Source organism: Anolis carolinensis, chromosome 3 (assembly GCF_035594765.1).
Source record: "Anolis carolinensis isolate JA03-04 chromosome 3, rAnoCar3.1.pri, whole genome shotgun sequence".
Lineage (NCBI taxonomy): Eukaryota > Metazoa > Chordata > Lepidosauria > Squamata > Dactyloidae > Anolis > Anolis carolinensis.
Genome location: NC_085843.1, coordinates 113,279,802 through 113,307,385, shown reverse-complemented (window position 1 = coordinate 113,307,385; position 27,584 = coordinate 113,279,802). Strand labels below are relative to the sequence as shown.

Here is a 27,584-nt window from a genome sequence, read left to right as displayed (position 1 = left end):
ATATCCTAAGAATAACGCTAAAGGCTATATTTTGAATATTGAATATTAAAGTCTTTAAATATTAGGATATTTTAGTATACTAAATATTCTACTTTTGGACTTGCCTGTAATGACATGTATGATATAACTTTTCCTTTACTTTGCAGAGCAATCCCAGCGGTCCAGCTTGGTACTGGTGGCTTTTGGCAGTATTGCCACTGGAAAACAGGGCCCAGTTGGCTATTCTTGCCATGACGTCCCTTAAAGATCGTCTCATTGCCATACGACGTGTTTTAATATTCGTGACGCGCAAAAGACCCAGATGACACAGCCTTAACAATCCTGAAAGTGACTGGCTGCAAATGCCCATAAGAAAGAAGTTGGGAGACTGAACAATTCTTCCTTTGAATGACACTAATCTGCTCATCTTAAGCATTCACCTTCTTTGCACAACCTCTACCCCGTAGTTAACCAAGTATTCTGTGCCTATTGTCCTGGAGAAATCTGAGCCTCTTGGAAGTTGTGCCACAATTGCAACGTAGCCAGTAGTAGTTGCAGTGGTTACTGCTCACAATGGACTGTCTATTTATTGTGATGAGATGACTATGTCAGAAGCCCTAAAACGTCCCCAAAGCCCCATCAGAGGTTTTGACTTCTATGTAGCAAGGGCATGGTCAATTAGAAACTGAAAATATGTACTGTTAGAATACTCTGTAAAGGTAGCCAACTGAAGGGAAAATTCTCCAAAAATGTCCTCTTAAAGAAGAATCCACAAAAGGCAACAGGCGTCAATGAACAGAACAATCTTTTAACTACAGCATGTTGGTGTTGTCACAACTGATCTGTGAAGCTAAATTATACTTCCTGGACAAAATGTTCCCTTTCCAAGGATATCATCCAAAAGAAAAACTGGTGAACAGCACTGTATGTGATTATAATAAATCAATTTTCTGTGTTTGTAATTTGCATGCTGTATGTAATAGGAAGACTATTTCGAAATATAGCTAGGAAGGCTGTTCCTCCCCCTCCCGTATCAGAACAAGCCCAAGCAACCTATATCACAATAGACGAAAAGTTGCATATAGACAGCCCAGTCGTTTGTGGTTATGTCAGGAAACCTTACACACTTGCAGATCCCATAGTTTCCCTCTTATCATGGTAGGAGTTCTCTATGTGGGATGCTTTTGTCTGCCATTGCAGCCCTTGAGTATGCTGAACTCGGTTGCTGGATAATAGCCAGAACATGTTCCTTATAATTCATTTCAAGTTGTTCAATGGCTAAATTACTAAAGGCATTGAGAAATCTAATTGCAACTTTAGATTAGCCTTCATAGTAATTTTGTAATTAAAAAAAACTTAAAGCAGGTTACGGTCTAGTTTTCACCTCTATTCACAACTGCCATATAGGCCTAATCTGTGATTCTGGAATAATGTTTGTTAGCACATTTTTAAAAAACCAAAACTTTTACTATTCCTTGTTATGTACCGACCACTGTCTGTGCTTGGAATCTGTCCTTGGTGACAACATGAGGGGAGGCACACTGAACCTGTAAAGGCAAATTTCAATGCAAGCTTAAACCAGGTGTTACCTTCAATTAGTTGTTGGTTTTGTAAATATAGATAGCTGTATTTCGGTGTCCTGGTAGCTGTTGGTAACTTTTTTTCCTTAAAAAAAGTCATGTTAGGAAGAAACTTTAGCAGTAAATATGAAATAGAAAAACACCTCTTAATGCAAACCTCTGAGTTTACAGATTTGTTGAAATAATTGTCCTAACAGGAAGGGAAATACTATTGGTTCAAGTTTCAGAATACTGCACAAACAGAAGGCAAACTGAAAGATTCATGATCATGTGCAAATGATCTGGCAAGGTGAAATAGTGGCAATACCAAAATATTTTTAAAGTGCCTCCTTTTAAATTAGGAAAAGCCTGTTTTCTTCAGACAGAGATGAAAATTTTTGCACATGAATTCAGGAAGAAATATTATCCAAAAGGTGATTGACTGCATTGTTAGACATGCTATATTTGTAGTCAGACTGATACCTTATCAGAAGTTGCCAGTAGTTTGCTAGAAAGTGATCAAACATACCCTGAATGTACTGTAGTTGCCTCTACCTTGAATTCGCCTTTTGTAGTAAGTGAAGACCTGTGACTACTCTTAATTGTAAGCTCCATAACTTGTGACTGATAATCTAATCTCTAGCATAGCCTTCCTGATAATTCTATTACCTTCAGCAGAGTTGGTAGATTACATTTATTTGTTCAAGTATTTTAAGAAGCTAGCATTAAAGCCAGAAAGAAGGGCTTTTCCCCCTTCTGTCCATTCCCTGGGTGCTATTGTACTTTTCCCAACACAGCTGTCTTCCTGTTAATCCATTGGACTTTAAAAGCTTCCAAGGTTATCTAGCAAGAGATTCATCAAAATGTGCCCTCAATAGTCTGGCAGGGAATTTCAAAACTTTTCATTATTTTTTACATTATCTTTCACTGTGTTTGCTTCATTTTCTCTTCTTGGTTTGGGTTCTCTCCTCTTCCCTTGTATTTTCTATTGTGTTCTATTGATATCTGAAACAACAATTGAGCATAAATTTGCAGTTAAGCATATATCTGTCCTAATTTTTGAGAAATTCTGTTCTCTGCTAGACTCGTGATACTTATATCTGATGTTCTGTTTTGGGTGGATAGCTTTTCTGACAGTTGTGTGGTGGTGTTAGCCCTTAAGATTCAGTTATCTGGTCTTTTAACAGCATCAACCATTGAATCAACTGTTGCATTATGAGGCAAAACATAGGTTAATTCATTTGATTCATTGGATCTGTTTGAGTTGAGAGTAAATAGGCTTTCGCTTCAGTCTGTCAAAGTAGAATACCTCAGTCACTGTATCTGATGAATGCCAAATGTTTATGTTTTGTCTTTGGCTGGTTGATTGAATATTTTAAAAAGCAGGGGGTTAAAGTTTCTCTCCTCCCAAAAAGTCTTGCAGAAAAATGTTCAAAACAGATTTTATTAAATATAATGGAGGAGAGAGACATCCCAGCCTCCCCTATAAAAAGCAAGCATTCAAAAATCTGTTTTCCATCATTGGCCTGCCAAGTAAAGTTTCACGCTAATATATAGATTTTGTAGTTGGAAGTTCAATCTTGTTTGAATTTCACAGTCTTTACCAATTGTTTGCTACTGTGGCCTTTTATCTACTACTCTTAAACATCCTTTCTTCTTTTCACTGAGATTGCTGTGTGAATCCAGTGAGGTGATAATCGGCAGATTTCTGCATCTTTGGTTCGTGCTGCAATTAATTTTCAAAAGAATAAATGGCAAAGGTATTCAGAGGGCTGTATGTGTTGGTCATACAGAAGCTTGCATAACAGAAGGCCTGGTGTTTGGTAGCGCCTTAATTTTGCAGCTTTGGAATGATTGTATCAACACAGCACCACAAAAACCAGATCTGGAGCTTGTGACCAGTTGTCTTTTTTTTAAGCATATTTATGTAGATTAAACTTGAAACAAAATCCTTATCTGTTTTGAAGCTAGTTGGAGATATATGTATGTGTGGTGTAAGTGTACATATGTATAAATATAAATTATTCATCTGCGCCTTTTTGTACTTAGTTTAAAAAACACAAAAAAACAGGTATGTGTTAAAATCATGTTTGGCACTTCTTGTTGCATAAAACAAAGCCAAACCTTTTTTAAAAATATTGCTGCAATGTTCATTTCATGTACATTTGGAATATTCATGGGAAAATGTATTTATGTGATATTTGGAATAAAATAAATTCAATTAACAATTGTTTTATGTATTTTCCCCCAACCATATTAGTTAGTATTCTGAGACTGAGGGAATGGCAGAAATTGCAGCTGTTTAAAACCTTTTCTTCCTTTTCTAGTTGTTTCCCTTTCCACAACAGCTATCCCTTCTCTCTTACTTAAGAGGAAAAGGTATTCCCTCACCAGACTGTCCCACCTCTTTCTACTGAAATTACAAAAAATATTCCTGAATGGATCACTGAGAATTGAGCATCATGTAGGTTGATTTTGTGAACAATTTTTTTCTTAAATCTGTACAGAACTGGTTAAAATTTAATCGCCAGTTAGAAAGTGTTTAATCCCCTCCACCCCGACCTCTGACTCTGAACCAACAAATGTTCTTAGAACAGCAGTTTTAAACATACCATTTGACAGATAAAGTAGATGTGTTGGGAATTTGCTGCTGGGGGTTAGGGATTATTTGTGGCAATAGTGCCATGATTGCAGCTGAGGAGCTGAATAATGTCCTATATATATATAATGCCCTATGTCTAATTTGCACCTTAATTGCTGAACAGGATATCAGCCAAAAAGCCCTCTTGAAAATTTTGGATGTGAGTTTCTTTGGGACAAAAGGGGTTGTGCTCCATGCAGACTGTAGTGTCGGCTCACTACAGCCGCTCCTGAATGAGGACACGAGACTCGCTGTGTTGTCACCAGAAACTTTACTGCAGGAAACATCGACATGAAAAAGCCAAGAATGGGAGGCGTCTGCCAGCATTCCTTTATATACCCTTCCCCCTCATTTGATGATACTTTTCCCACCCAGTAAACCCCGCGAAGTTTCCCCGCCAAGTCCAGCAGCCATTTCTTCTCAGGATCCCGGGATGCAGGTGTCTCATCGGTTCGCTATGTCAGTGACCCTGAAACTCGGCGCCATATCCAGGCGCTAGTAGCAGGGTTCTGACACTAGGATCTAAATTTACAGCTTCCAGAGAGTGAATATATATTTTATTTATCAATGCAAATACAGATGGGTTTATTCTATCCAGGTTATAGCAGTTCCTTTGAACCATATTCTGGATTTAGGTGGATTCTTGTAGCTGGGTACACATCAGAAACAGATCCAAACTGTCACAAATATTTGTGCCTGTGTAGAGTCTGAAAATGAAAGTACTCTTGTATAGGACAACTTTGAAAGACAATGGTATTTGAAAACTATGTTCTCAGAAATATTGTATGCTAAGACTACATGGAGGGATGTGAAACTGTTGAAGAGGATTTTGATTTTCCTTCTTTGCCTGACACGCTATATCACCCACCTCATGTGATCTCAGTGACATTAGTGACTTTCCCTGAGAGATGAAAAGGTCAGCAAAAGGGAAGGCATGGCATGGGATCCTCATTTCTCTGGTGGCTTTACCATAAAGGGGGACAACCTCCTCAGAGAGAGGTGGAATGAATAATCTTAGTTTTGCCCTGTATGCCTTTAAAAATACAGGAAAAAATAAAAGGAAAAATTAGCTGGCTTTTTAAAAAAAGGACTTGTTAAATATGTCCAGTAACCTGTGTGTTGTTTAAATTCTCCTGAAGCTTTTGGAGTATTTAGTGTTAAGCTCCATTTGCAAGATTACAGTCTCCTCTAAGCACTAACACATGTAGGCAAGCCATAGCTTATGTGTCACGTCACTGAACTGCAGAGATTTCCATGTTAACTATGACTAATAGTTTTGCACTGTGCAGGTTTACAATCTGCTATTGTTACTCTTTCTCTTCCCTTTTTATTCTTTGCAGAATGTTAATACATTTGCATCTATTTGTATGAGCTCATGTCCTCTAAAGTATAGTACTGTTTCTTAAACTGTGGGTCCTGACTCTAACTAGGGTCCCCTTAGCTCAATGTTAGGGTCCCAAAAATATGGCAACAGCAAAAGTTTTCTGAACAGCACCTAGTGGCTATTTTAGACATTTACGCACATTTGTGCAGAAGATACTTCAGCTATACTTCATAAAAAGGAAACTTAGCCTATTTAGCACGCCTTGCAAATGCTCATTTGTTATCAGTAAATGTTTGATTTTATACCTATTTTATATACCCATATACCCAGATCATTTAAAAATGTCTTGGGCCTCAAGGCACCTTGAGTGGAAAGATTTACAAACCCCTGCTCTAAAGCAGCGAACACCCTCAGTTTATTGGAATTCAAAAAAGGTTCTCACAGCAGCCAACTAAATGCAATAATAGATGCAATAATACTCCACATTCCCCAACCACTGTTCTAAAGTATACTGCCTTGTATGTGTTGTCAAAAGTATACTGCCTTGTATGTTGACTTACTTATGGCCATGAATTTCATATGTTCTCTTGGGCAAGGGATACATAGAGGCAAGCAATACTCAGTCCCTTGCTCTGAAATATAGCTTATACCATCGTATTTGTTGGTGGTTTTTCATCCAAGTAGTAACCAGGGTTGATCCTACTTAGCGTCCAAGACAGGACCTTGTACCTTTAGATTTCTGCCTTCTAATAGCAGTGGTAATGTATGGCCATCATGAAATGTAGTCATTGATAGTGTCTCTACACCAGTGTAGTTATCCTTTGCAAATGTATCTAATCCTGAAATGAAGCTTTTTAGTTTGGTGCCATCACTACATTATGTGGCAGCAAATTCCATAGGTTTAACACTACATCAATACTTCAGGGGCCAGTTCATAACCTTATGATTATTGCAGTCAAAATGTTAAATATTAAACTCTGTTTTCAACTTCTGTGTTTGCTTGCCCTGTTTCTTTTGATGCTGTATTCTGATAAGGAAACATGTTACCATGAGCCTGAGTTTAAATTATAATTGATTTTATTTTCAGACATTTTAATAGTATGTCTTCAGGATGCAAATGACTTTCATGAGTGAGAACACTAGTGTCTAATACAAGACGGAAATTGTACAAGTTAAAATCCAAGTCACTCCAACCACCAGCCAGATGTAACAAAGTGCAAAATGTTAAGCCTTAAATAACTGGCTTTTATTTCTGCATGCACCCATGCTGAGAGATTACCATGAGGTACAAAATAAGACTGGGAGGGTAACTGTGAGCCCAGAAGGGATTTGGACGGGTCACTAAAGACTAAACCTTATGCCACAATAAATACTACTTTAAAGGTAACCCAACACTTTAATGTTGCAACAGACTAGCAAACTTTAACCTGCAAATTCAAACAGAATAGCAAATGATAGAGATCTGACCACAGAAAATAATATCTGAAAAGGTTTCTTGATTTACTGTGTGATTTTGTATGCTACGATAAAAGGATAATTAAAATCTTTGGATGGAAAAGAAAAGTCAATAATTGTATGGATTCAGAGCAGGCTAGGAATGAAAGAAACCACTTCCTTACTTTAAAATAAAATTCTTTAAAATAGAATTCTGGCACTAACAGATTTGTCTTAAGTATCAGTAGACTAACAGTGTTGTCATGGCATTTAAATATTCAAAGAATAGACGAGCTTGCATGATCAGATGGGATGAATTTGATGAAATGGGTTTTAGCCAGTGATCACTGTATAAAACCAGAGTCCAATGCCATGCACACCATCAAACTTGTGACCCACTGTCCCAAAGTATGGTAGGGAGCAGGGGCAATCAGGCCTACTATACCCTCCCTCAGCAGTACTTAAATGTTTAGCAAGCTCCTATCGGGAGATGAAATTGTTCAGATTGTCTGGACCCAAGATGTACAGAACTTTCCAAACAATGTGTTACAATGTGTAGGGGTGTCACATGAATGTAATGAGTAATTTCTTAGGTGTATGTGAAATAAGCAATATATCATATATTATAAAATATATAAACCTGATGGCGCAGCGGGTTAAACCGTTGAGCTGCTGAACTTGCTAACCAAAGGTCGGGGGTTTGAATTGGGGGAGCGGAATGAGCTCCCGCTGTTAGCCCCAGCTTCTGCAAGCCTAGCAGTTCGAAAACGCGCAGATGTGAGTACATCAATAGGTACTGCTCCGGTGGGAGGGTAATGGCACTCCATGCAGTCATGCCTGCCACATGACCTTGGAGGCGCCTATGGAAAACTCTGGCTCTTCAGCTTAGAAATTGAGATGAGCACCAACCCCCAGAGTCACACATGACTACACTTAATGGCAGGGGAAAACCTTTTCCTTTACCTTATGTTGTCCTCATACATTTCATTATTGCAATGTATGTATGTATCTTTTATAAAGGGTTGGTTTAATCTCTGTTTAGCTCGTAAAACTGCATGACTGTGACGTGAAATGATCCATGTCTAAAAAGTGTGTCACCAACATGAAATGGCTGAAAATCTCTGGCTTAATAGGTCATAAACATCACTGAATTATGCCCAGAAACAAACCAGTAGCCAGTAAAATTACTAATGGGTTGTATATGTCAAACTGGGAGTGGGGGCTCGGTATTCTCACAGCAAATGGCAAGACAATTCATTCTACACAGAAATAACTAGAGTTAGGACCTCACCATGTGCTCCAGCACTTTACCTAAGAAAGAGATATTTGGAACTGACCACTAATTATCTAGTATGGTGAAATTTAGGAGAAATGTTTTCAGCCATGACTTCACTACAACCTCTTTCAGACTGAGAAGAGGCCTGTCTTCCTACAGCAAGGCATCCACCACTTCCTATGTCTGTCTCCCCAGCTGCTTTCATGAGTCAGGAAGGGCACACAACCAACATCCTTTGGTAGATCTCCCTTCTCCAAGGATCTTGTCTACACCCTCAGACTGTACAAATACATGCCCAATAACACAGGATGAATGTAACACAAGTACATCCCTAAATCCATCAGTTATAGCATATGAAGTAATAACAGAATCTGAGCATTTTTTTCCTGTAAAGTGAGCATATTATTCACCATGAGTTGCCTGATGCTTTGTTATTCACTTTTTGTGGGGCTGAGCACAGAAGCCCTTTGGCTGCATGACACAGCTCCTGCATTTAATTGGACCCACTGCAAATCCAAATATTCCTCTAGACACCTCTCTGTAGCCAACAAGTTCAACTACAGTAGAGTCTCACTTATCCAAGTTAAAGCAGAAGCTTGGATAAGCGAATATCTTGGATAATAAGGAGGGATTAAGGAAAAGCCTATTGGTGCAAACTCCATTTTGTTCCCAAATCATTGCAGTGCTGTGATTTGAATAGGTTTAGAATATTAATGTGCATGGAAGCAAAGGAATTCAGTGAAAAACAAAACACCTGGGCTGTTAAACCATTTGTTTGTTTAAATTTCAAGGTCTGAAAAAATAGTTGAGGAGAGAAATGTTAATTGCATGCTTCATAACCAAAGTAATATTGAAGGAATATAGAAACAACTTGAAGTCACATAACATCAAGCCAACAGTGTATAGTGTTTTGTGCCTAAAGGCCCTTCCAGACAGGCCCTATATCCCAGGATATCCCAGGATCTGATCCCAGATTATCTGGCAGTATGGACTCATAAACTAGTTTAAAGCAGAAAACCTGGGATCTGATCCTGGGATACAGGGCTTGTCTGGAAGGGCCCTTAGACTGGAGATCGAGAGTGCATATCAGGCATGGGCAAACTTTGTCCCTCCAGACATTTTGGACTTCAGCTCCCAGAAATCTCAGCCAGCTTACTAGCTGTTAGGAATTGTGGGAATTGAAGTCCAGAACACCTGGAGGGCCAAAGTTTACCCCATGCAGAGCCGGCCCTAGGTATTTTTCAAGTGTAGGCGAACAGAATTTTGGCGCCCCCCCCCAAACCAATCACTGAAAAATAAAAGCGTTGGATAAGTGAAAATGTTGGATAATAAGGAAGGATTAAGGAAAAGCCTATTAAACATCAAATTACATTATGATTTTACAAATTAAGCACCAAAACATCATGTTTTACAACAAATCAATAGAAAAAGCAGTTCAATACATGGTAATGTTATGTAGGAATGACTATATTTGTGAATTTAGCACTAAACATTGAACAGGGATATAGAGCAGTGTGGACTTAGATAACCCAGATAGCCCTCAGTATTTAAAAAAATCTCTAAAATCAGGACAATAAATAAACAACAACACTCTGAAAACAGAAGAAATCCAGACAGTAAACAATCAGGGACAGCTAACACCTCCCAAAAAAAGATTCTTCCAGGCAAGAAGAAGCCAGGCCTTGAAGCCACAGGGCCATTAAATGCTAATCAAGGTGATTAATTACAACATTCACACCTGCTTCAAAGAAGACTTCTTTCTCCCACCCTGGACTTTCTACAGATATATAAACCCCACATACCTAGCTTCCAAGTTCCCACAGACCTCACAATCTCTGAAGGTCCCAAAGGTGGGCTCACGTGGTGTGAAGGCGGGCCCGCGCTGGCCGGAAGGCCCAGCGCGGGCAGTGGGAGGCCCAGCGCGGCCGCCAGGAGACCTGAAGGAGAAGGAGGCGGAGAGTGGCGCCCTCCTCCCAGGACGATGGTGCCCCCGGGTCGATGGCGCCACAGGCAAATGCCTAGTTCGCCTTATGGTTGGACCGCCTCTGACCCCATGCCCAATCTACACTGTAGAATGAATGCAGTTTGGCATTGCTTTTAACTGCCTTTGCTCAGTGCTATGGAATCCTGGGAGTTGTGGTTTAGTGAGCCCTCTTTGGCAGAGAAAGCAAAAGACCTTGCCAAGCTACAACTCCCAGGATTCCATAGCACTGAGCTACAACTGAGTGGTGTCAAATTGTATTCATTCTGTAGTTAGATGCACTCAGGACTCTAATGAGCTTGGCCATGAACATTAGGAACAACTTCTTCACTGTGAGAATTGTTCAGCAGTGGAACTTTCTGCCCTGGAGTGTGGTGGAGGCTCCTTCTTTGGAGGCTTTAAGCAGAGGCTGGACGGCCATCTGTCGGGGGAGCTTTGAATGTGATTTTCCTGCTTCTTGGCAGGGGGTTGGACTGGATGGCCCATGAGGTCTCTTCCAACTCTACGATTTCATGAGCCTATGAGCCCCCAGTGGCGCAGCGTGTTAAAGCGCTGAGCTGCTAAATCTGAGGGCTGAAAGGTTGCAGGTTCAAATCCGGGGAGTGGAGTGAGTGCCCGCTGTTAGCCCCAGCTTCTGCCAAGTTAGCAGTTCGAAAACATGCAAATGTGAGTAGATCAATAGGTACCGCTCCGGCGGGAAAGTAACGGCGCTCCATGCAGTCATGCTGGCCACATGACCTTGGAGGTGTCTGTGGACAATGCCAGCTCTTCGGCTTAGAAATGGAGATGAGCACCAACCCCCGGAGTTGGACAGGACTGGTCTTAATGTCAGGGGAAAACCTTTAACCCATGAGCCTACTGGGTGACCTTGGGTAAGTCAGGACTTTGGAAATGACTTGAAGGCACCCAGCAACAACAACTCAGCAAAGCCTCTTTGGTGGAAGCTGACTGAGGCAGACAAATTGCCTGCCACTACACACACACAGGGGCACAACAATACTAAAAGAGCTAGAGTTGGGAGAGGCCACCCAGTCCAACCCCTGCCAGGCAGGAAAATTACATCTCTGTGAGGCTGTTTGTTGTTGTTTCCCACCCTCCGTTTCTATGCAGAGGTGGAGTGAGACTTTTTTACGTGCAAGGCATGGTACAGCTTCGTTCCAAGCAGGGGAAAGTTTTCCTGCCAGCTGCACAAGCCCTTCTTCTCCTTCTCCTTCTTCTTTTCCGCCTGTATCCAGCCCCTTTGGCGCGGGGCCCCGGCTGGCCTCCTCCTCCGGCGAGGACGGGGTTCCCGGGCGCTTGGCCTCTGCTTGGCTGAGTCATCTGTCCCTTCGGCTGGAGCCGTCCTGCTTCCCTCACGTAGGAGGCGCACACAGGCTCCGGGAACAGGCTCCCGGCTCACGTCGGGCGCGCAGCGAGGCCAGGCGAGTGGGAGAGGAAGGCGCGCCAGGACCAGCACCTGGGGCCTCCTCCAAAACCTGGCGCACAAACACACACACACACACACAGCCAAGGAGGGCGGGCTCCTTCGAGGGTCGGATCAGGACGGCTTGTGCCTTCGAGCCTGAGGGGGAAAAAATCTCCCTCCGTGCCTTCGTCGTGGTCCAGCGTCGACTTCATGTTCCACACATCTCCTCCGTCAGCCACTGGCGGGAAACAGAAACCTCCCATCTATTGTTTCTGGTTCCACAGAGCGCCCAGTTTTGAGGACCACACCTTCCAGAATCCCCCATTCAGCCTGGAATGGGGTTTGTGGGAATTATATCCCCTCCCTTTCCAAATGTAGAGTTCCCAAGCTCTGTGCCAAGGAGGAAATGTTTATGTTTGCAACAGGTGACCTTTCCCAAAGTTTTCACAAGTGGAGCACACTGGGGTTTCGATGCGGAGGTTCTATAGAGCAGGGCTTGTTACACTTTTTCCACTCGTGATCCTTTTCTGCCTGACCCCAGGTATACAGGTACAGTAGAGTCTCACTTATCCAACATAAACGGGCCGGCAGAACGTTGGATAAGCGAATATGTTGGATAATAAGGAGATATTAAGGAGAAGCCTATTAAACATCAAATTAGGTTATGATTTTACAAATTAAGCACCAAAACATCATGTTATACATCAAATTTGACAGAAAAAGTAGTTCAGTATGCAGTAATGCTACATAGTAGTTACTATATTTACGAATTTAGCACCAAAATATCATGATGGATTGAAAACATTGACTACAAAATTGCGTTGGGTAATCCAGAATGTTGGATAAGCGAATGTTGGATAAGTGAGATTCTACTGTATATGAAACAGGTATAAAAATCAAACATTTGCTGATAACACTGTGTAACAAGATTTTTGTTCCTGGGTTATAAATGTCATTTTCTAATTGGTTTCATTATAAAAACATGGAAAAAGATTGTATTGTCAGAAGCTTTCATGGACAAAACTACTGGGTTACTGTGAGTTTCCCGGGCTGTATGGCCATGTTCCTGAAGCATATCATAATAGCTACAATTCTGGGGCCTATTGGCCGGGGGAGTTCTGGGAGTCAAAATCCAAAAAACAAACTTTGTTGGATTTTGGGCCTTTGATCTGATTTGTGAAGACATTTCTGATTATTTCTGAAAGGAAGATGTGTCTTATCTTTTCCCAGTCTGTATGGGCTGTTTTTGTTTGTTAATTTCATAAAGTTGATTTTGATTCATGGATACTCTAGGAATGAGAGACCTCCCAGTTTCCCTGTCATCCACAGTCCTGCTCAGGTCTTGCAGACTCATGGCCATGGCTGCCTTGATTGAGTCTATCCATTTGAAATTGAATTTTCCTCTTTTTCCTACTGCCTTCTATTTTCTGAAGTGTTATTTTCTTTTCTATTGAGCCATTGTCTACTCATGATATGGATAAAGTGCTTAGTTTTCTTGGCTTCTAAGGGTGTTCACTTTGATTTTCTCTAGGTTCCACTTATTTGTCTTAAAGTAGTCCAGGGCACTCATAGAACTCTTCTTCAGCACCACATTTTAAATGAGTTGATTTTCTCCTATCAGCTCTCTTCACTGTCTAACTATGAGCCGTGGTGGCGCAGTGGGTTAAATCCTTGTGCCGGCTGAACGGCTGACCTCAAGGTTGCCAGTTCAAATTCTCAAGAAGGGGTCATCTCCTGTCTGTCAGCTCTAGCTTGCGGGGACATGAGAGAAGCCTCCCAGCAGCACTTCCGGGTGTCCCCAGGGCAACGTCTCTGTTAGACAGCCAATTCTCTCACACCAGAAGCAACTTGCAGTATGTTCTCAAGTCACTCCTGACATGATTTAAAAAAACCTGCCTGGCTTTCACAACCATATGTAAAAACTGGAAATACAATGAAATAGGCAATACTAACTATAGACTTCAATTATATATCTTTATATATCAAGATTTTGTATATTTCCTTTACAGCTGCTATTCCAAGTGCTACTCTTCTGGTTTCTTGATTGCAGTTTCCATTCTGATTAATGACTAAACCAAATTGTGGCAAATCTTTAACTATTTAAATGTCTTCAATGTCCACTTTAAAGTTATATATAATCTGTGGTCATTATTTTTGTTTTCTTAATGTTTGACTACATTTTGTACTTTCTTCCTTTACTTTCTTCAGTAACCGTTCCAAGTATTTTATATTTTCTGGTGGCAGTGTGATGTCATCTGTATATCTTAAATTGCTGATATTCCATTCTCCAGTTTTCATGCCTCCTTCATCCAGGTCTAATCCTGTTTTATGTATGATATGTTCCACATTTAATGTTCTGTAACAAAGAGCCAGAATGTCAGAATAATTGGTTGTTTAGTGCAAACCAATATTTCAAACCTATCTGATTTCACAGTATTTTCCCCTCTGAAAGTTTCCTTATGTTGTCCTTATGCATCATCTTCTTCCAAAATTCTGATAGAGCCCATCACTTTACTCTTTTCTCCCTTGGTCAGCTTCTCTCACTTCTATGTAGTCTTACTTCCACTCCCTTCCATTGAATGGGGCAGCTAATGCTGTTCCCTTGTCTTCATTATTCTTTCTGAGCACTTGCTGTAATGATAGAGGCTCTATCTGATTATTTGGTCATGAAGAAGACTGAACTTGAGAAACAGGTGCTAACTCAAAAAACAAACAGTTGTTCCTTATTACAACTGCCTATCTACTGTTTTTTGTTGGTGGATGGGAAGAAGAACCTTAGGATTGATGGAAAAATAGGAAAAAGATTTTAAAAATATGTTGTTGAAGGCTTTCATGGCTGGAATCACAGGGTTGTTGTATGTTTTCATGGCCATACAGCCCATTTAAAAAATATCTTGTGAAAATGCTTCTAAAATGCCTAAATAGCTACATAATATTGTAACAAGTGAAAATAGTGTTGCTTTGTAGTGCAATAAATACCAATGTCTAGTTGTTTTCAACGTTTTTTTTCCTTTTTTTGTGAAGTAGCTCCATTATTGTCTGATTGTTCCCACCACCACTAATAAGTCACTGAGGGTTCCTATTGTGCATAATGAAGCATAACTTACATGCCTTGCTGCAGGTTGAAGTGGTCTACCTTAGGGAGTTCGAGTTGACCTGAACACATAAGAATAAAGATTTGGCTAGGTATGCATTTTGTTAAGACCTCTTTGTCCTTTACTACCTACATGAGAAGAAGTACAGTACTTAAGTGAGTAATCTTCCATTGCTACATCTAGAAACTAGAAAAATACACCGACTCTCTTTCTAATAGTCACACAGTTGAGACATACCAGAAAAACTTCGAAACCCAATCATTGTGATTATTATAGTTTTTACCATTCTACAATAGGTAGACCTGTTAAACACTATGTCACATTGCACCTGCCCACAAGGCACACGTGTACTGATTCTATCCTGTGATTTTAAATTATGGAAATGGTTAGTACTAGCTTGTGATGAGACAAACTGTATTTGAAACCTTCATTTGTAGATGAGGCTTCCTAAAGTCTTGGGACATTTTGAGCCAAGTGAAACTTGAACTACCACCACTTAATGCATTTTTAAAAAAGGAAAAACAGTGATATCTAGTGGAGAAGATTGTTTTTCTTTCCATGTGAAATGGTAACATGATACCTCCAGCTCCAGAAAGTGTAACATTTTGTACAAGATGCTTCTGATGGTTGGCAGGGATTACAAATCTGTATTTGTTTACAGTGAAAATTGAAATGGTGAATAGCCTATTTCCTATTAAGGGTACAATATGAAGCCATGCTACTTAGCAAGTAGCAATCTGATGTATGAATCATTTTCCTGCATTGTTTTTAGGTTTATGGAAATATACGATTTTGAGTTGTCTTTTATGATGTTGCTCTTATTAGGTTAATATATAAGAGCTGATGAACCTCTGCTATGTGTATGGGTAGAAGAACTGTTTTGGAGTGACAAAAATGGGGAATGAGATCTATAATTGGAAAAAAAACAGGGAAAAGCTAAACAGAAGCATTAAGGGGACTAAAAGTTATATATTACCACAAAAACAATTTTAGTAAGCCAAGCACATTCCTTCAAGGTCAAGCCAGACACACATTCCAGACTTTAAGAAAGCTTAAGATCTTGGGATGGTATCCTTGAAGTGACTGGCTTGACCTTGAAGGAATTGGGGGCGGCAACGGTCGACAGGAAACTCTGGCGTGGACTGGTCCATGAGGTCACGAAGAATCAGAAATGACTGGGTGAATGAAGAAGAAGAAGAAAGATCTTGGGGAAACCCTGGGTGTGATTCCAGGGTCAGGAATACTAAAAGAGAAGGGCGTTCATGATGGATTAGAGCAGGGGTCCTCAAACTTTTAAAGCAGAGGGCCGGTCCACAATCCTTTAGACTGGGAAGGGGCCAAATTATCATTTGGAAAAAAAAAACCGAACAAATTCCTATGCACACTGCACATGTCTTATTTGTAGTGCAAAACAACAACAACAATGAAAGAACAATACAATATTTAAAAATGAAAACAATTTTAATCAACATAAACCTATCAGGATTTCAATGGGAAATGTGGGCCTACTTCTGCCAAATGAGATAGTCAAGTTAATTAGGATTGTTGTTGTTGTGTGCCTTCAAGTCATTTCAGACTTTGGGCGAGCCTAAGTCTAAAATTATTTATTTATTCATTTACTACATTTATTTATTGCATTTATATCCCGCCCTTCTCACCCCAAAGGGGACTCAGAGCAGCAGTACATACAATATATTATATTATTAGCATAGTAGAATATTAACATTATATATTACTTTATTGAGCTATACCACTATACTGTAATATTATATGTAATATATAATTAATATTATTATATGGTATTATTATTAGTATTATATTGTATAACATTATATTATTATCAATATTATATGTATATACAATATATTATATTATTTAAAACGTTATAAAAATATTATATTATAAAACTAAGGGCGGGGGCCAGGTAAATGACCTCGGAGGGCCGCATCCGGCCCCCGGGCCTTAGTTTGGGGACCCCTGGATTAGAGTTTTAAAAAAGTGAGATATTGAAGGCATAATTTCAAATAATTGCAATGAGAGGTGTCTCAAAAAGCCAGGGTGGATATATAAAGAGCTTTCAACTGAGCTAAGATTTAAAAGAGATGAATTCAAATGAATAGATAGCACATGTAGGGAGAGAGTCAGAGAAGAGTCAGAATGAGCTCAGGCTTGCTAGGGAGATCAAAAACAATAAAAAGTAGCAAAAGTTAAAATTGGGAAATAGTGGGGCTTCTGTGTGGACAATATGGTTAAATGCTAACGGGTTGGGGCAAGGGGGGGGGGGAGAGAACCACTCAACACATTCTTTGCCTTGGTCTTCTCCTAAAAGAAAAATAATATTTCATGTGGGCAAAATGTAGAAGATGATGAAGTAAGACAGGGATATCAAACTCATTTCCATTGAGAGTCATATCAGCCTTATGGTTTCCTTGAAAAGGACCATTGAATCCATGGATAGAAAACTTTTTTCTTTTTATATAGTGGTTGGTGCTTTTTAGTTTTTGGGTTCCCAGATGTTATTTAGTGATTGCGCTCATCACTTTTGAGTATCCTCCATGCAGACTGGGGATAATGAGAACTGTAACCCACAAGCACTTATGGGGCATTTTACAGTCAGGCATCATATCCACAGGCCTTGATTCTTTAGCAGAGAAGTCAAAGTATTCTTATGCTGCCAGAAACTGTCTGGGACATGTGTTGTTGTTTTGTGATTTGTATATAGTCTATTAATAATTTTTCATAGTTTTATATTTATACGTTGTTTAATTGTCTTTTAAGTACTGTATATACTCAAGTATAAGCCAACCCGAATATAAGCCGAGACACCTAATTTTACCATAAAAAACTGGAAAAACTTATTGACTCAAGTATAAGCCGAGGGTGGAAAATGCAGCAGCTACTGATAAATTTCAAAATTTCAATAGATACCAATAAAATTACATTAATTGAGGCACCAGCAAGTTAAATATTTTTGAATTTTTAACGTATTTCAAAGAAAACAGTAAACTTGCTCTATAAGTGGAAAAGTAGTTTCCAAGCCCTATATATCTATATTAATATATATCTATCTAGACATCTCTCTATATGTAGATAATTATATTTGCATAGGATTTGCAAAGACTTGCAAACATATGCGGCAAAGGCTAGCAAGGGGAAGTGCCTACATATCTGTAGTAGAGATTAACAAATATTTCAGGTGAAAATGCTTTTATAAGATTAATGGTTATGTATATATTGTTCTTTCTGACTTGCAAGGGCTTGTTTTCCTTTTCAAAACATTCCCTTGGTTAAGAGTGAGGGAGGCTTTGGAAAAACAAACACACTGATAAGGGAGCAGAGAAATATATCATCTATTGCAAACAATGACCTCCAGGCTCCCTCTGCCTGGCTTGACTTTGCCCCAATTATAAGCTGGAGGAGGCTTTTTCAGCTGATAAAAAGGGCTGAAAAACTCAGCTTATCTTCGAGTATATACGGTAAGTCACAATTAGCCGGATTATTGGAGAAAAGGTAGAACATAAATTAAACAATAAATATAATAAATGATCAGAAACAAATAATAACTCACTAAAGCAACTTCGGCACAGCTTCTGAGTTACTCATTGTTGCTCACATGTACATATAGGAAGTCTCTCTTTATTTGGGCCAGACTCCTTGGAAGTCATGAGTTTCTGCTGGTTTCATAGGTATCTGTGGAGCACAAGTCAGTCATATGCTGTGTATAAAGATATTTCAGAAATCTTATAATTGCATTAAGGTCAAAATGCTTCATGTACAGGGGAAAATGGTTTTACTCCTTCAACCCCCCCCCCCCCTCAAATAGACTATCCTTCTCTGTCTAGCACCCCCTTATGCCTCCACCCAGATAATGGAACAGTACAGTAGTGTCTTTACTCTGAAACTGCTTGGGAATTAATAGGTTAATGCCTACAGTGCAGTGGGTCAAATCCTTGTACCGACAGCACTGCTGACATAAAGGCTGGGTTGCTGACCTGAAGGTTGCCGGTTCGAATCCAACCCAGGGAGAGCATGGATGAGCTCCTTCTATCAGCTCCAGCTCCGTGCAGGAATGTGGGAGAAGCCTCCCACAAGGATGATAAAACATCAAAAAACATCTGGGTGCCCCATGGGCAACATCCTTGCAGACAGCCAATTCTCTCACACCAGAAGTGACTTGCAGTTTCTCAAGTCACTCCTGACACACAAAAAAAGGTTATAGGTAGATATAGCTATATGTATATGCTGGTGTGTATTTTAAAGCTTATAAGTGGATAACAGTTTAAAGCTTATAAGTGGATAACAGTTTAAATCTGGCCGTCCTGACTTCCGGTAGTGGCGTTAATGGCGGACGCAGGTTCCTCAGCGTTCTGACCTCTCCGAGAGCTCAGGTAGAGCTGTGGCTCCCACTCACCAGTGGCAAGATACCGGTGAGTTGCAAAACCATTGGACTTTCCCAGACAACTAGGGGAAACTGTACCAGTCCCAGTACGGGAAAAGTCCTTGGTGGGCAGAGCGAGGTTGAGGTTTCCTAGCCGAGGCTAGGCTAGAACGCCGTCACTATTTTAAAACTTAAGAAGAGAGAGGGAAGAAATGTATACATAGAAGCGAAGCGAGTCTACATTGCAAAAGATAGACCGCGGCACTAAGAAGCGAGAGAGAAGTCTAGGAGAAGGAAGGAGAGAGAGTACTCTCGGTCCTTGGAGAAAGGAAAGGAAGAGGAATGCATGGCGCAAGAAGAACAATAATATAAAACAATATTAGAACACCCTAAAGACTTTAATACACTCTTAAGACAGAGACAGAGAAGACCACACTACCCAGTGAGATTGGAGGGACTCCTCCGGAGGAGCCCCGGTGGGAACACGGCCGGTTGGTGGAGGGCGAGAGGCGACGGTCGCGGCGTGGCGGCGATCAGGCGAGGACCAGGAGGAGAGACTAGCGGGGGCAGCACGCACGCGACGCAAGCGACGCAAGCGACGCACGCCGTAGGGACGTACGGCGCGACGACGCAGTGCCGCACGGTGACGCGGCGCGCTCAACAGTGAGACAAAATACAAAATACAATTGAGTCGGGACCACCATAGTGTCCCCAGGAGCGTTCAAATGGAGAGCGGGACGAGGATTGCCTAAACAGGTTTTCACAAAGCAACCAAGGCCAGCCCGTCCAAGGATTGGAAGAAGAGGACCTAAGCGGCTTTTCTGAGGAACCTCAGCTGCTTTTCTGAAGAAGATTAAGAAAGAGGACTATCCTGCCGGCCCCATAAAGGTTGGCTTCATAACGCTTAACAGACTCTACTTATATATTTACACTTAACTCATACTTGTAGACATATGGTTGTTTTTCCTTTTCTTTTCTTTTTTTTTTCTCTTTTTTTCTTTTTTCCTCTAATCTGTCTCCGTTTCGGCTGCTATAGTCTGGGGTCGACAACCACTCACAGATGCGTCAGTGTTAGAATTGTTTTATAGGTAGTGTCAGCGTCAGAATTGATTTATAGGATGTAATTGGCTATCCCATCTACTACTCCCACAGCTTCCAGTTAGCCCGACCCGACTTGACAGCACAGTCCCAGGGTGTATTTAGACAGCACCTACAGTACCAGTTTCTAGATTACTTGCAACTGGAATAGGGTCCAAGCAAAGGGGGCAGAAATTAAATAAACAAATAAATAATACGGGTGACTCGCAGACCAGACTAGACTAAAGCAATAAGCAATAAGATTGAGATGAATTCATCCAAGGCGAAGATGGATGAAGATAAGGAGAAACGAGGAACAGCTAGGAAAGATTCGTTACCAGACGATTACAGTATTAAAGATGTAATGTTAGAGATTCTGAAATTACAAACAGAGGTGATTAAGATTCAGGAAAAGCAAGACAAACAATACACCCAGATTAGGGATGAGATGAAAGGTATGAAAGAGGAAATAAAAGAGGAAATCCAAACACTAGTTAAAGAGGAAATCAGACTGATAAAAGAGGACATAGAACTTATTAAACAGGATAATAAGGAAAGATCTAAAGAAAATAAAATAATTAAAACCGATCAAGACAGAACAAGAAGAGATTTAGGCGAAATAGAAAAAACAATAAGTGCAATCAAAATTCAACAAGAGATACTTGAGACAAAAGAAAAGGAATTCCAGTTAAGATTCCGTAACTTACAGGAGGCCGAAGATGAAAATTTAAAAGACCAAGTTGTAGAAATCATAACAAATATTACCCAGAGAACCAGAGAAACGGTGGAAGGGAATTTAGACAGAATTTATAGAATTCATTCGAACCATTCAAGAAAATTTAACACACCAAGGGACATTGTGATCCACTTCAGTAAGAAAAGCCTGAGGGACGAGGTCCTCAGAGGTAATGCCAAAGTTCCATCATATTTTAAAGGAAACAAAATTGCCATTCTTAAAGAACTCCCTATGTCTGTCTTGGATAAGAGGCGTAAATACTTCTTCCTGACAGACGAGCTGAAGAGAAGAAATATAAGATTCAAATGGGAAAGGAGGGAGGGAGTGATGATTACCTGGGAGGGAAATAAACATTGGATAACAAGTGAACCCAAAGCACACGCCTTCTATGAGAAATACCTAAACACAGGATCACAGGAGAATAGTAAGAGGGAACAGCTACGGAAAGAGAAAGAAGGAGTGGAATTAAAAGAGGACAGGACTCAAGGAGAAGATGGAGAATGGTCCAGATTGAAAAAAAGACTCAGAGAAAGATCGCCCGAAGACTTATTGGATCTGATGGATCTGGGAAAATGGGATAAGGTTAGGGAGGAGGAGGCAAACAAGAACGATGGCGCGGAGGCTTAAACTGTATTCTAACAATATAAATGGTTTTAACTCGCCTTGTAAAAGAAATAAAGTCTGGCAACAAATAAAAAAAGGCAAATACGACATAGCATGTCTCCAAGAAACTCACATAACACACAAGCACGTGTCACACCTAGTATACGATAAACTGGGAAAGACGTATTATTCATCTGGGCCCGAGAAGAAAAAAGGGGTTGTGACCTACGTAAATGAGAAGCTGCCTTCAAAAATAGCCTTCAAAGATCATGAGGGCAGAATACTAGGCGTCACGGTAGAAGTGCATAACAGGATACTCCTGATATGCAACATATATGCGCCAAATGGGTGTAAACTAAAATTTGTAGAAAGACTCTATCAAAAAATAATAGAACAAGAATACGAGGACCTCATAATAATAGGGGACTTCAATGGGGTGCTCAATGCAGCACTAGATAGATCCAACTCAGCAGAGAAGTCTAAAAGCATCAAGGGTGGTGTATTACCCAGATATTTCTTTAAAATGAAAGAAGACCTAAACTTGCTGGACATATGGAGACACCTACACGGAAGTGCAAGGGATTATACATTCCTGTCTAACAGACATCTGACCTGGACCCGAATTGATATGATATGGGGTAATAAATCAATAGCAAACAGAATAACTAAATGTAATATACTACCAAGACTAAACTCGGACCATGCTCCCTTGGAGATTACATTAGATAAGGAGGATACGAGAAGCGGAGAATACAGATGGAGACTAAACGAATCATTGTTAAAAGATCAAGAGGATCAGGACAGATATAGGAAATTGCTGATAGAATATTTCAATCTCAACAAGGAGGAAGACACAGCAATAGAATTTATTTGGGACGCCAGCAAAGCTTATATGAGAGGCCAGATAATACAACAAAGTGCTAGGAAGAAAAGGTCTTGGAGATTAGAATTCCAGAAGATAGAAGGGGAGATAGCAAGATTGGAGAAAACACTCAAAGGAAATCCCAAGGATAAGAAAACCCAGCTTAATCTCGAAATTCACAAAAAACAACTAGAGACACTTCAGGTTGAGGAAATGGGAAGCTAAGATACGCAAGACAGCATCATTTCGAAAACGCGAACAAGGTTGGGAGGTGGTTGGCGAGGAAAATAAACAAAAAGAAACAAGCACAATATATTAATAAAATACAGGAAGATGGGAAAACATACTATAGCTATAAAGAAATAGGCCAACAATTCACCGCTTTTTATGAGAAATTGTATAAAAAGGACACAATCGCCGAAGAAAAAGTAACGCAATATATAGGGAGGCAGGACATTCCCAAAATTTCGGAAATGCAAAGAGAAATTCTAAATAGGAAGATCAAGGAAGAAGAAATAAGCAGAGCAATTAAGAAACTCCCCTCAAATAAAGCACCAGGTCCCGACGGGTTCTCAATGTCATACTATAAAATATTCCAGGAGATACTCATCTCACCCCTACAGAAAGTTATGAACAGAATACTGGAAGGAGGGAAAGTTCCGCAAACATGGACTAGCGCTAATATTGTAGTAATACCAAAAGACAAGGCCGACAACACACAGGTCAAGAACTATAGGCCTATATCGCTTTTAAATGCGGACTACAAAATCTTTGCCAGTATCGTAGCAGAAAGGTTAAAAGAGGTATTAAAGGCAAGAATAGAAGAGGATCAATCCGGTTTCCTCCCCGGCAGGCAAATGAGAGAGAACATTAGGAATATCCTAAATGCCATAGAATATTATGAAAAGAACAGACAGAAGGAGATAGCCTTCCTTTTTCTAGACGCCGAAAAGGCGTTCGACAACGTCAATTGGTTTTGTATGGTTGAAATCTTAAGGGAAATGGACGTAGGATTTTATTTTTCGAACGCTATTAAAGCAATATACTCTCAGCAAACGGCGAGGGTTATCACAAATGGCCAGATATCCAACACTATAAATATAAACAAAGGGACAAGGCAGGGATGCCCCTTATCCCCGTCTTTATTCATTCTGACAATAGAGGTCCTTTTGAATGCGATAAGGAACAACAAAGAATTAAAAGGCCTCCAACTAAAGAAATATAGCTATAAAACGCGTGCATACGCAGATGATTTGGTATGTCTAATTGAAGACCCAATTGACCAATTCGAAAAATGGTGGAAGGTAATTCAGAACTTCGGAGAAGTAGCAGGACTGAAAATAAACAGAGGAAAAACTAAAATATTAACAAAAAACATGTCACACATAAAAAAAGACAAACTGCAAAGGGTCACAGGCATTGAAGTTGTCAGGAAAATTAAATACCTAGGGATAGAACTAACCGAAAGCAATGCTCATCTATATAAAAACAATTATGAGAGGAAATGGAGGGAGATAAAAGAAAAAATGAAGAAATGGAGATTCCTCCAGCTTTCACTTCTTGGGAAGATAGCAATAGTGAAAATGAAGATACTACCTGAAGTAAACTTTCTTTTCCAAAATTTACCAATTCTAAAAACAAAAAAGACCATAGCAGAATGGCATAGGGATATACAGAAATTCATATGGGAGGGCAAAAAAGCCAGAATAGGGTTTAAACAGTTAAAGGATGATGTTAAGAGAGGGGGGATGGGCTTACCTGATTTTCAACTATATTATGACGCAGCTGCCTTGACCTGGGTTAAGGATTGGACCACCCTATCTAAAAGGAAAACACTAGCTTTAGAAGGTCAGGACCTAAGGAAAGGGTGGCACAGCTATTTGTGCCGAGAGAAATCCAGTAAAGAAAGAAATTTTAGAAACCATTTTTTAAGAGCAGCACTCATAGGAACCTGGGATAAATACAAAAGAAGATTCTATAAAAAGATACCAATGTGGTGCTCCCCTCTCGAAGCAGATCATATGAGAGAATTGCCAAGGGAAATATGGTTAACATATAGGCAAATAGTAAAAGTAGAAAATCAGGAGGTTTGTCTTAAGTCATATGAAGAGATTAAGGGAATGGACCCCTCAATGACTTGGTTAAACTATTGGCAAATAAAGGGAATCTTCCAAGAGGATAAGAGATTAGGCTTTGAACTAAAGGAAACATGTTGGGACAGACTACAAAAAATAGACACTAAAACGACAAAAATATTATACCAACAATTATTAGTTTGGGACACAGAAGATGTGCAGGTAAAAACGGTAATGACTAAATGGGCTAGAGAGATTGGACATACGATCATGTTCTCAGAGTGGGAGGAGATATGGAGGAAGAACCAAAAACTTATATATGCAACGGAATTGAGGGAGAATTGGTTCAAAGTTTTTTATAGATGGTACCTCACTCCGGAGAGGCTTGCGAAGTTCAGTAAAGGTAAAGGAGATGGGAAATGTTGGAAATGCCAGAAACACAATGGAGACTTCATGCATATGTGGTGGGGATGCAGAAAAATAAAAAAGTACTGGCAGGAAATAAAAAAAGAAATGGAGAAAATACTGCAAATTAAATTATATACAAAACCAGAATATTTCTTACTGGGTATGGTGGATTTTCAAATGGATGCCAACATGGAAAAACTTTTCTTATATATGGTAACAGCAGCCAGGATATGTATTGCCAAAGTTTGGAAGACGCAAGAAATACCCTCAACAGAAAAATGGTTGCTGAAGTTAATTGATATTAAAAACATGGATTTATTGACACAAAAGGTATCACAGAACATTTCGCCAAAAAAACGGACCGACTGGAACAAACTTAGACAATACTTAGCAGGAAGCAACATAGAACTTTTGTGACTCCTGTTTTCAGGATTCCAGGAATTCCTAGACATCTGGGGCAAACGGTAGCTTGCTGCAAAATATTAAACATTAACAAGATAATGTACCAAACAATGCAGATGAGCTGGAAGTGGACCGGGTTTTGGGTTTGTTTTTGTTTCAGTGTTTTTTTTGTTTTTTTGTTTTGTTTCTGTTTTTGTTTTTTCTGCTTCTGTAATTATTGTTCTCATAATCTTGTGTACATGTCTAATTCATAAATAAAATATTAAAAAAAATAAATAAATCTGGCCGTCCTCAGTTTAAGTCCTGAATCATAAAATTGGGAAAACATTGTCTTAGATTTTCAAAGCTCACAAAGGAAAAGCAATAACTTACATTTTTCCAAAATCTCCACCAGAGGTCACTGCAATCTCTATCAATGGAAAGACCACAATTTCATTGTAATACAGAATCACTTGGGGTGGAGGGGAGATAAAGAGTAACAGAGAGTCATTTCCTCCAATCAATTAGTACTTTTAACAGGAACCGTAGTCGTGTCTATCCTGTCTTTTTAAGGGAATGTGTGTAAAAGGTTCTTATATAGTTAAATTTTCTTGCATGTCAAAGCATGCTCTGACAGGGCATTTTCCCTCCCAATACATTGACCTTTGTGAAAAAAAGACATTTTAATTAAAAGGATTTATAAGGGCATGTCTATGGCTCAGCTGGTTACCAATGAGAAAAAGTATGTGTATAGGAGGTCACACCAAGCCATATTGTGCTTTCTAACTCCAAGCAAAGCCGAATTTCAAAAGGAGGTGGGTCTGTCTTGTGTGTGTGTCTAAATGATAGGGTTTATGCCTGTCTAGATTTGATAGTGTAGTTCTGTATAATTCCAAAACAATGTCTAGTATTAAATTTAAATCGGTATGTGCATGTGGGCAAGAGAGAGGAAGGGTGTTTTACATTTGCCCAGATTTGGAAGAATAACTATGTAGAGTTCATACAGTTTTTTAATTTTTTATTTTTTATTTGCAAAATGCAGCACTGAAGTTGTAATGAGCCTAGTGTACATGTCAACATTATTTAAATTTTTAAAGAAGCAATACATTTCACAGGATATTATACATATTATTTTAGGGTAAATCTCAGTTTAATACTTGGGCTTGAATAATATAGAATGAATGGGTTCTGTATATGTTGCGATGCATTTATGATTTGTGCAAATCATTAGGTGTAAGAGGAGATAGGATTTCAGGCTGTCTTTTTTTATTTAAAGCGTGACTCAGTCTGCTTTTAATGTGCACATAGTTCTGCAGACATTAACATTAGAGCATCCTGGCATAATGCTATTATATAAGAAACCAGAAATAGCAATCTCATAAATAATAAACTTAACAGTATGTCCCACAGTAACTAAAGGCAAGCAAGTGTTTTGAGCAGGTGTGCCACTTGTGTCACTAACCCCACACAACCCTTTCAGAAGTAATCATCTCTCCATTTGCATAACACAAATCAAATGTGTGCAGATGTCAGAAGATAATAATGGGTTCCACTGGATAAGGATGCCCAGCATTTCAGACTTGGGGTTTTGAATTCAGAGTGTTTCGTTTGGGAATTTTGAATGCTTATATAATTTATTAGTGGCTGAAAATAACTTGTTAAATGAATTAGTGTGTGTGCGTGAGAGAGAGAGATTGAGAAGGCCTTCAATGTTGCCTGTGGAATTATGGCAACTTCATGAATTTAATTAGGTTTTTTTTTCAGACAAGGAATATTTAGAAGTAGCTTTGCTAGTTCTACCAGCCTAGATCAAGGTAGTGTCATTGTAACACCCCACCCCCAAAAGTGACAATTGCGCTTGATTCATAGAGTAGATACCCAATGTGGATCAGTGCCACTGGACTGTCACCTCCCTCTCTTCCCCAGTCTCTTCATCACCCCAGATGACATCACTGTAGGCGATGGCCAATAGGTAGGACCCATGTTGCAGCAGGAGACTGACGCAACCAGAGGATGGGAATGGATGGTAAGTCCCATCCCATCTCCTCAGGCTGCTTGTGCTTGAAGCCATGGGATGGCAGGGAGAACAGTTGCAGCGTCTCCATTTTGCCACTGGTGCAATTCTTAGACAGACCCAAAGTCAGGAGATCCTCCAAATTTTGGGCCAGAATTCAAAGTATTCCCAGACTTTAGTTTGTTTATTTATTTATTTATTTATTTAGAATATTTATATTCCGCCCTTCTCACACCGAAGGGGACTCGGGGGGGTACATATATTTGGCAAACATTCAATGCCATTAGACATACGACACACATAGACAGAGACACAGAGGCTATTTAACATTTTCCAGCTTCTTGCTTCATGAGGAT

The 27,584-nt window shown here is 39.7% G+C and overlaps 1 protein-coding gene and 1 long non-coding RNA gene across 2 annotated transcripts in view; one reads left to right on the top strand and one right to left on the bottom strand.

Moving 5' to 3' along the window:
* Positions 1-3,768, top strand: part of lonrf2 (LON peptidase N-terminal domain and ring finger 2) — a 44,170-nt gene extending 40,402 nt beyond the window's left edge. Inside the window, exon 12 of the mRNA XM_003227132.4 lies at positions 147-3,768. Within this exon, the coding sequence (XP_003227180.2) occupies positions 147-305 (159 nt within the window). The 3' untranslated portion in view covers positions 306-3,768. The remainder of the gene's footprint in view (positions 1-146) is intronic.
* A 9,792-nt stretch (positions 3,769-13,560) lies between these two features.
* Positions 13,561-26,617, bottom strand: LOC103280628 (uncharacterized). The gene is made up of 4 exons (XR_010004315.1): positions 25,608-26,617; positions 18,263-18,384; positions 14,707-14,755; positions 13,561-13,955 (listed from the first exon to the last, which is right to left on the bottom strand). It is a non-coding gene; the product is annotated as an uncharacterized LOC103280628 (long non-coding RNA).
* Positions 26,618-27,584: the final 967 nt, after the last annotated feature.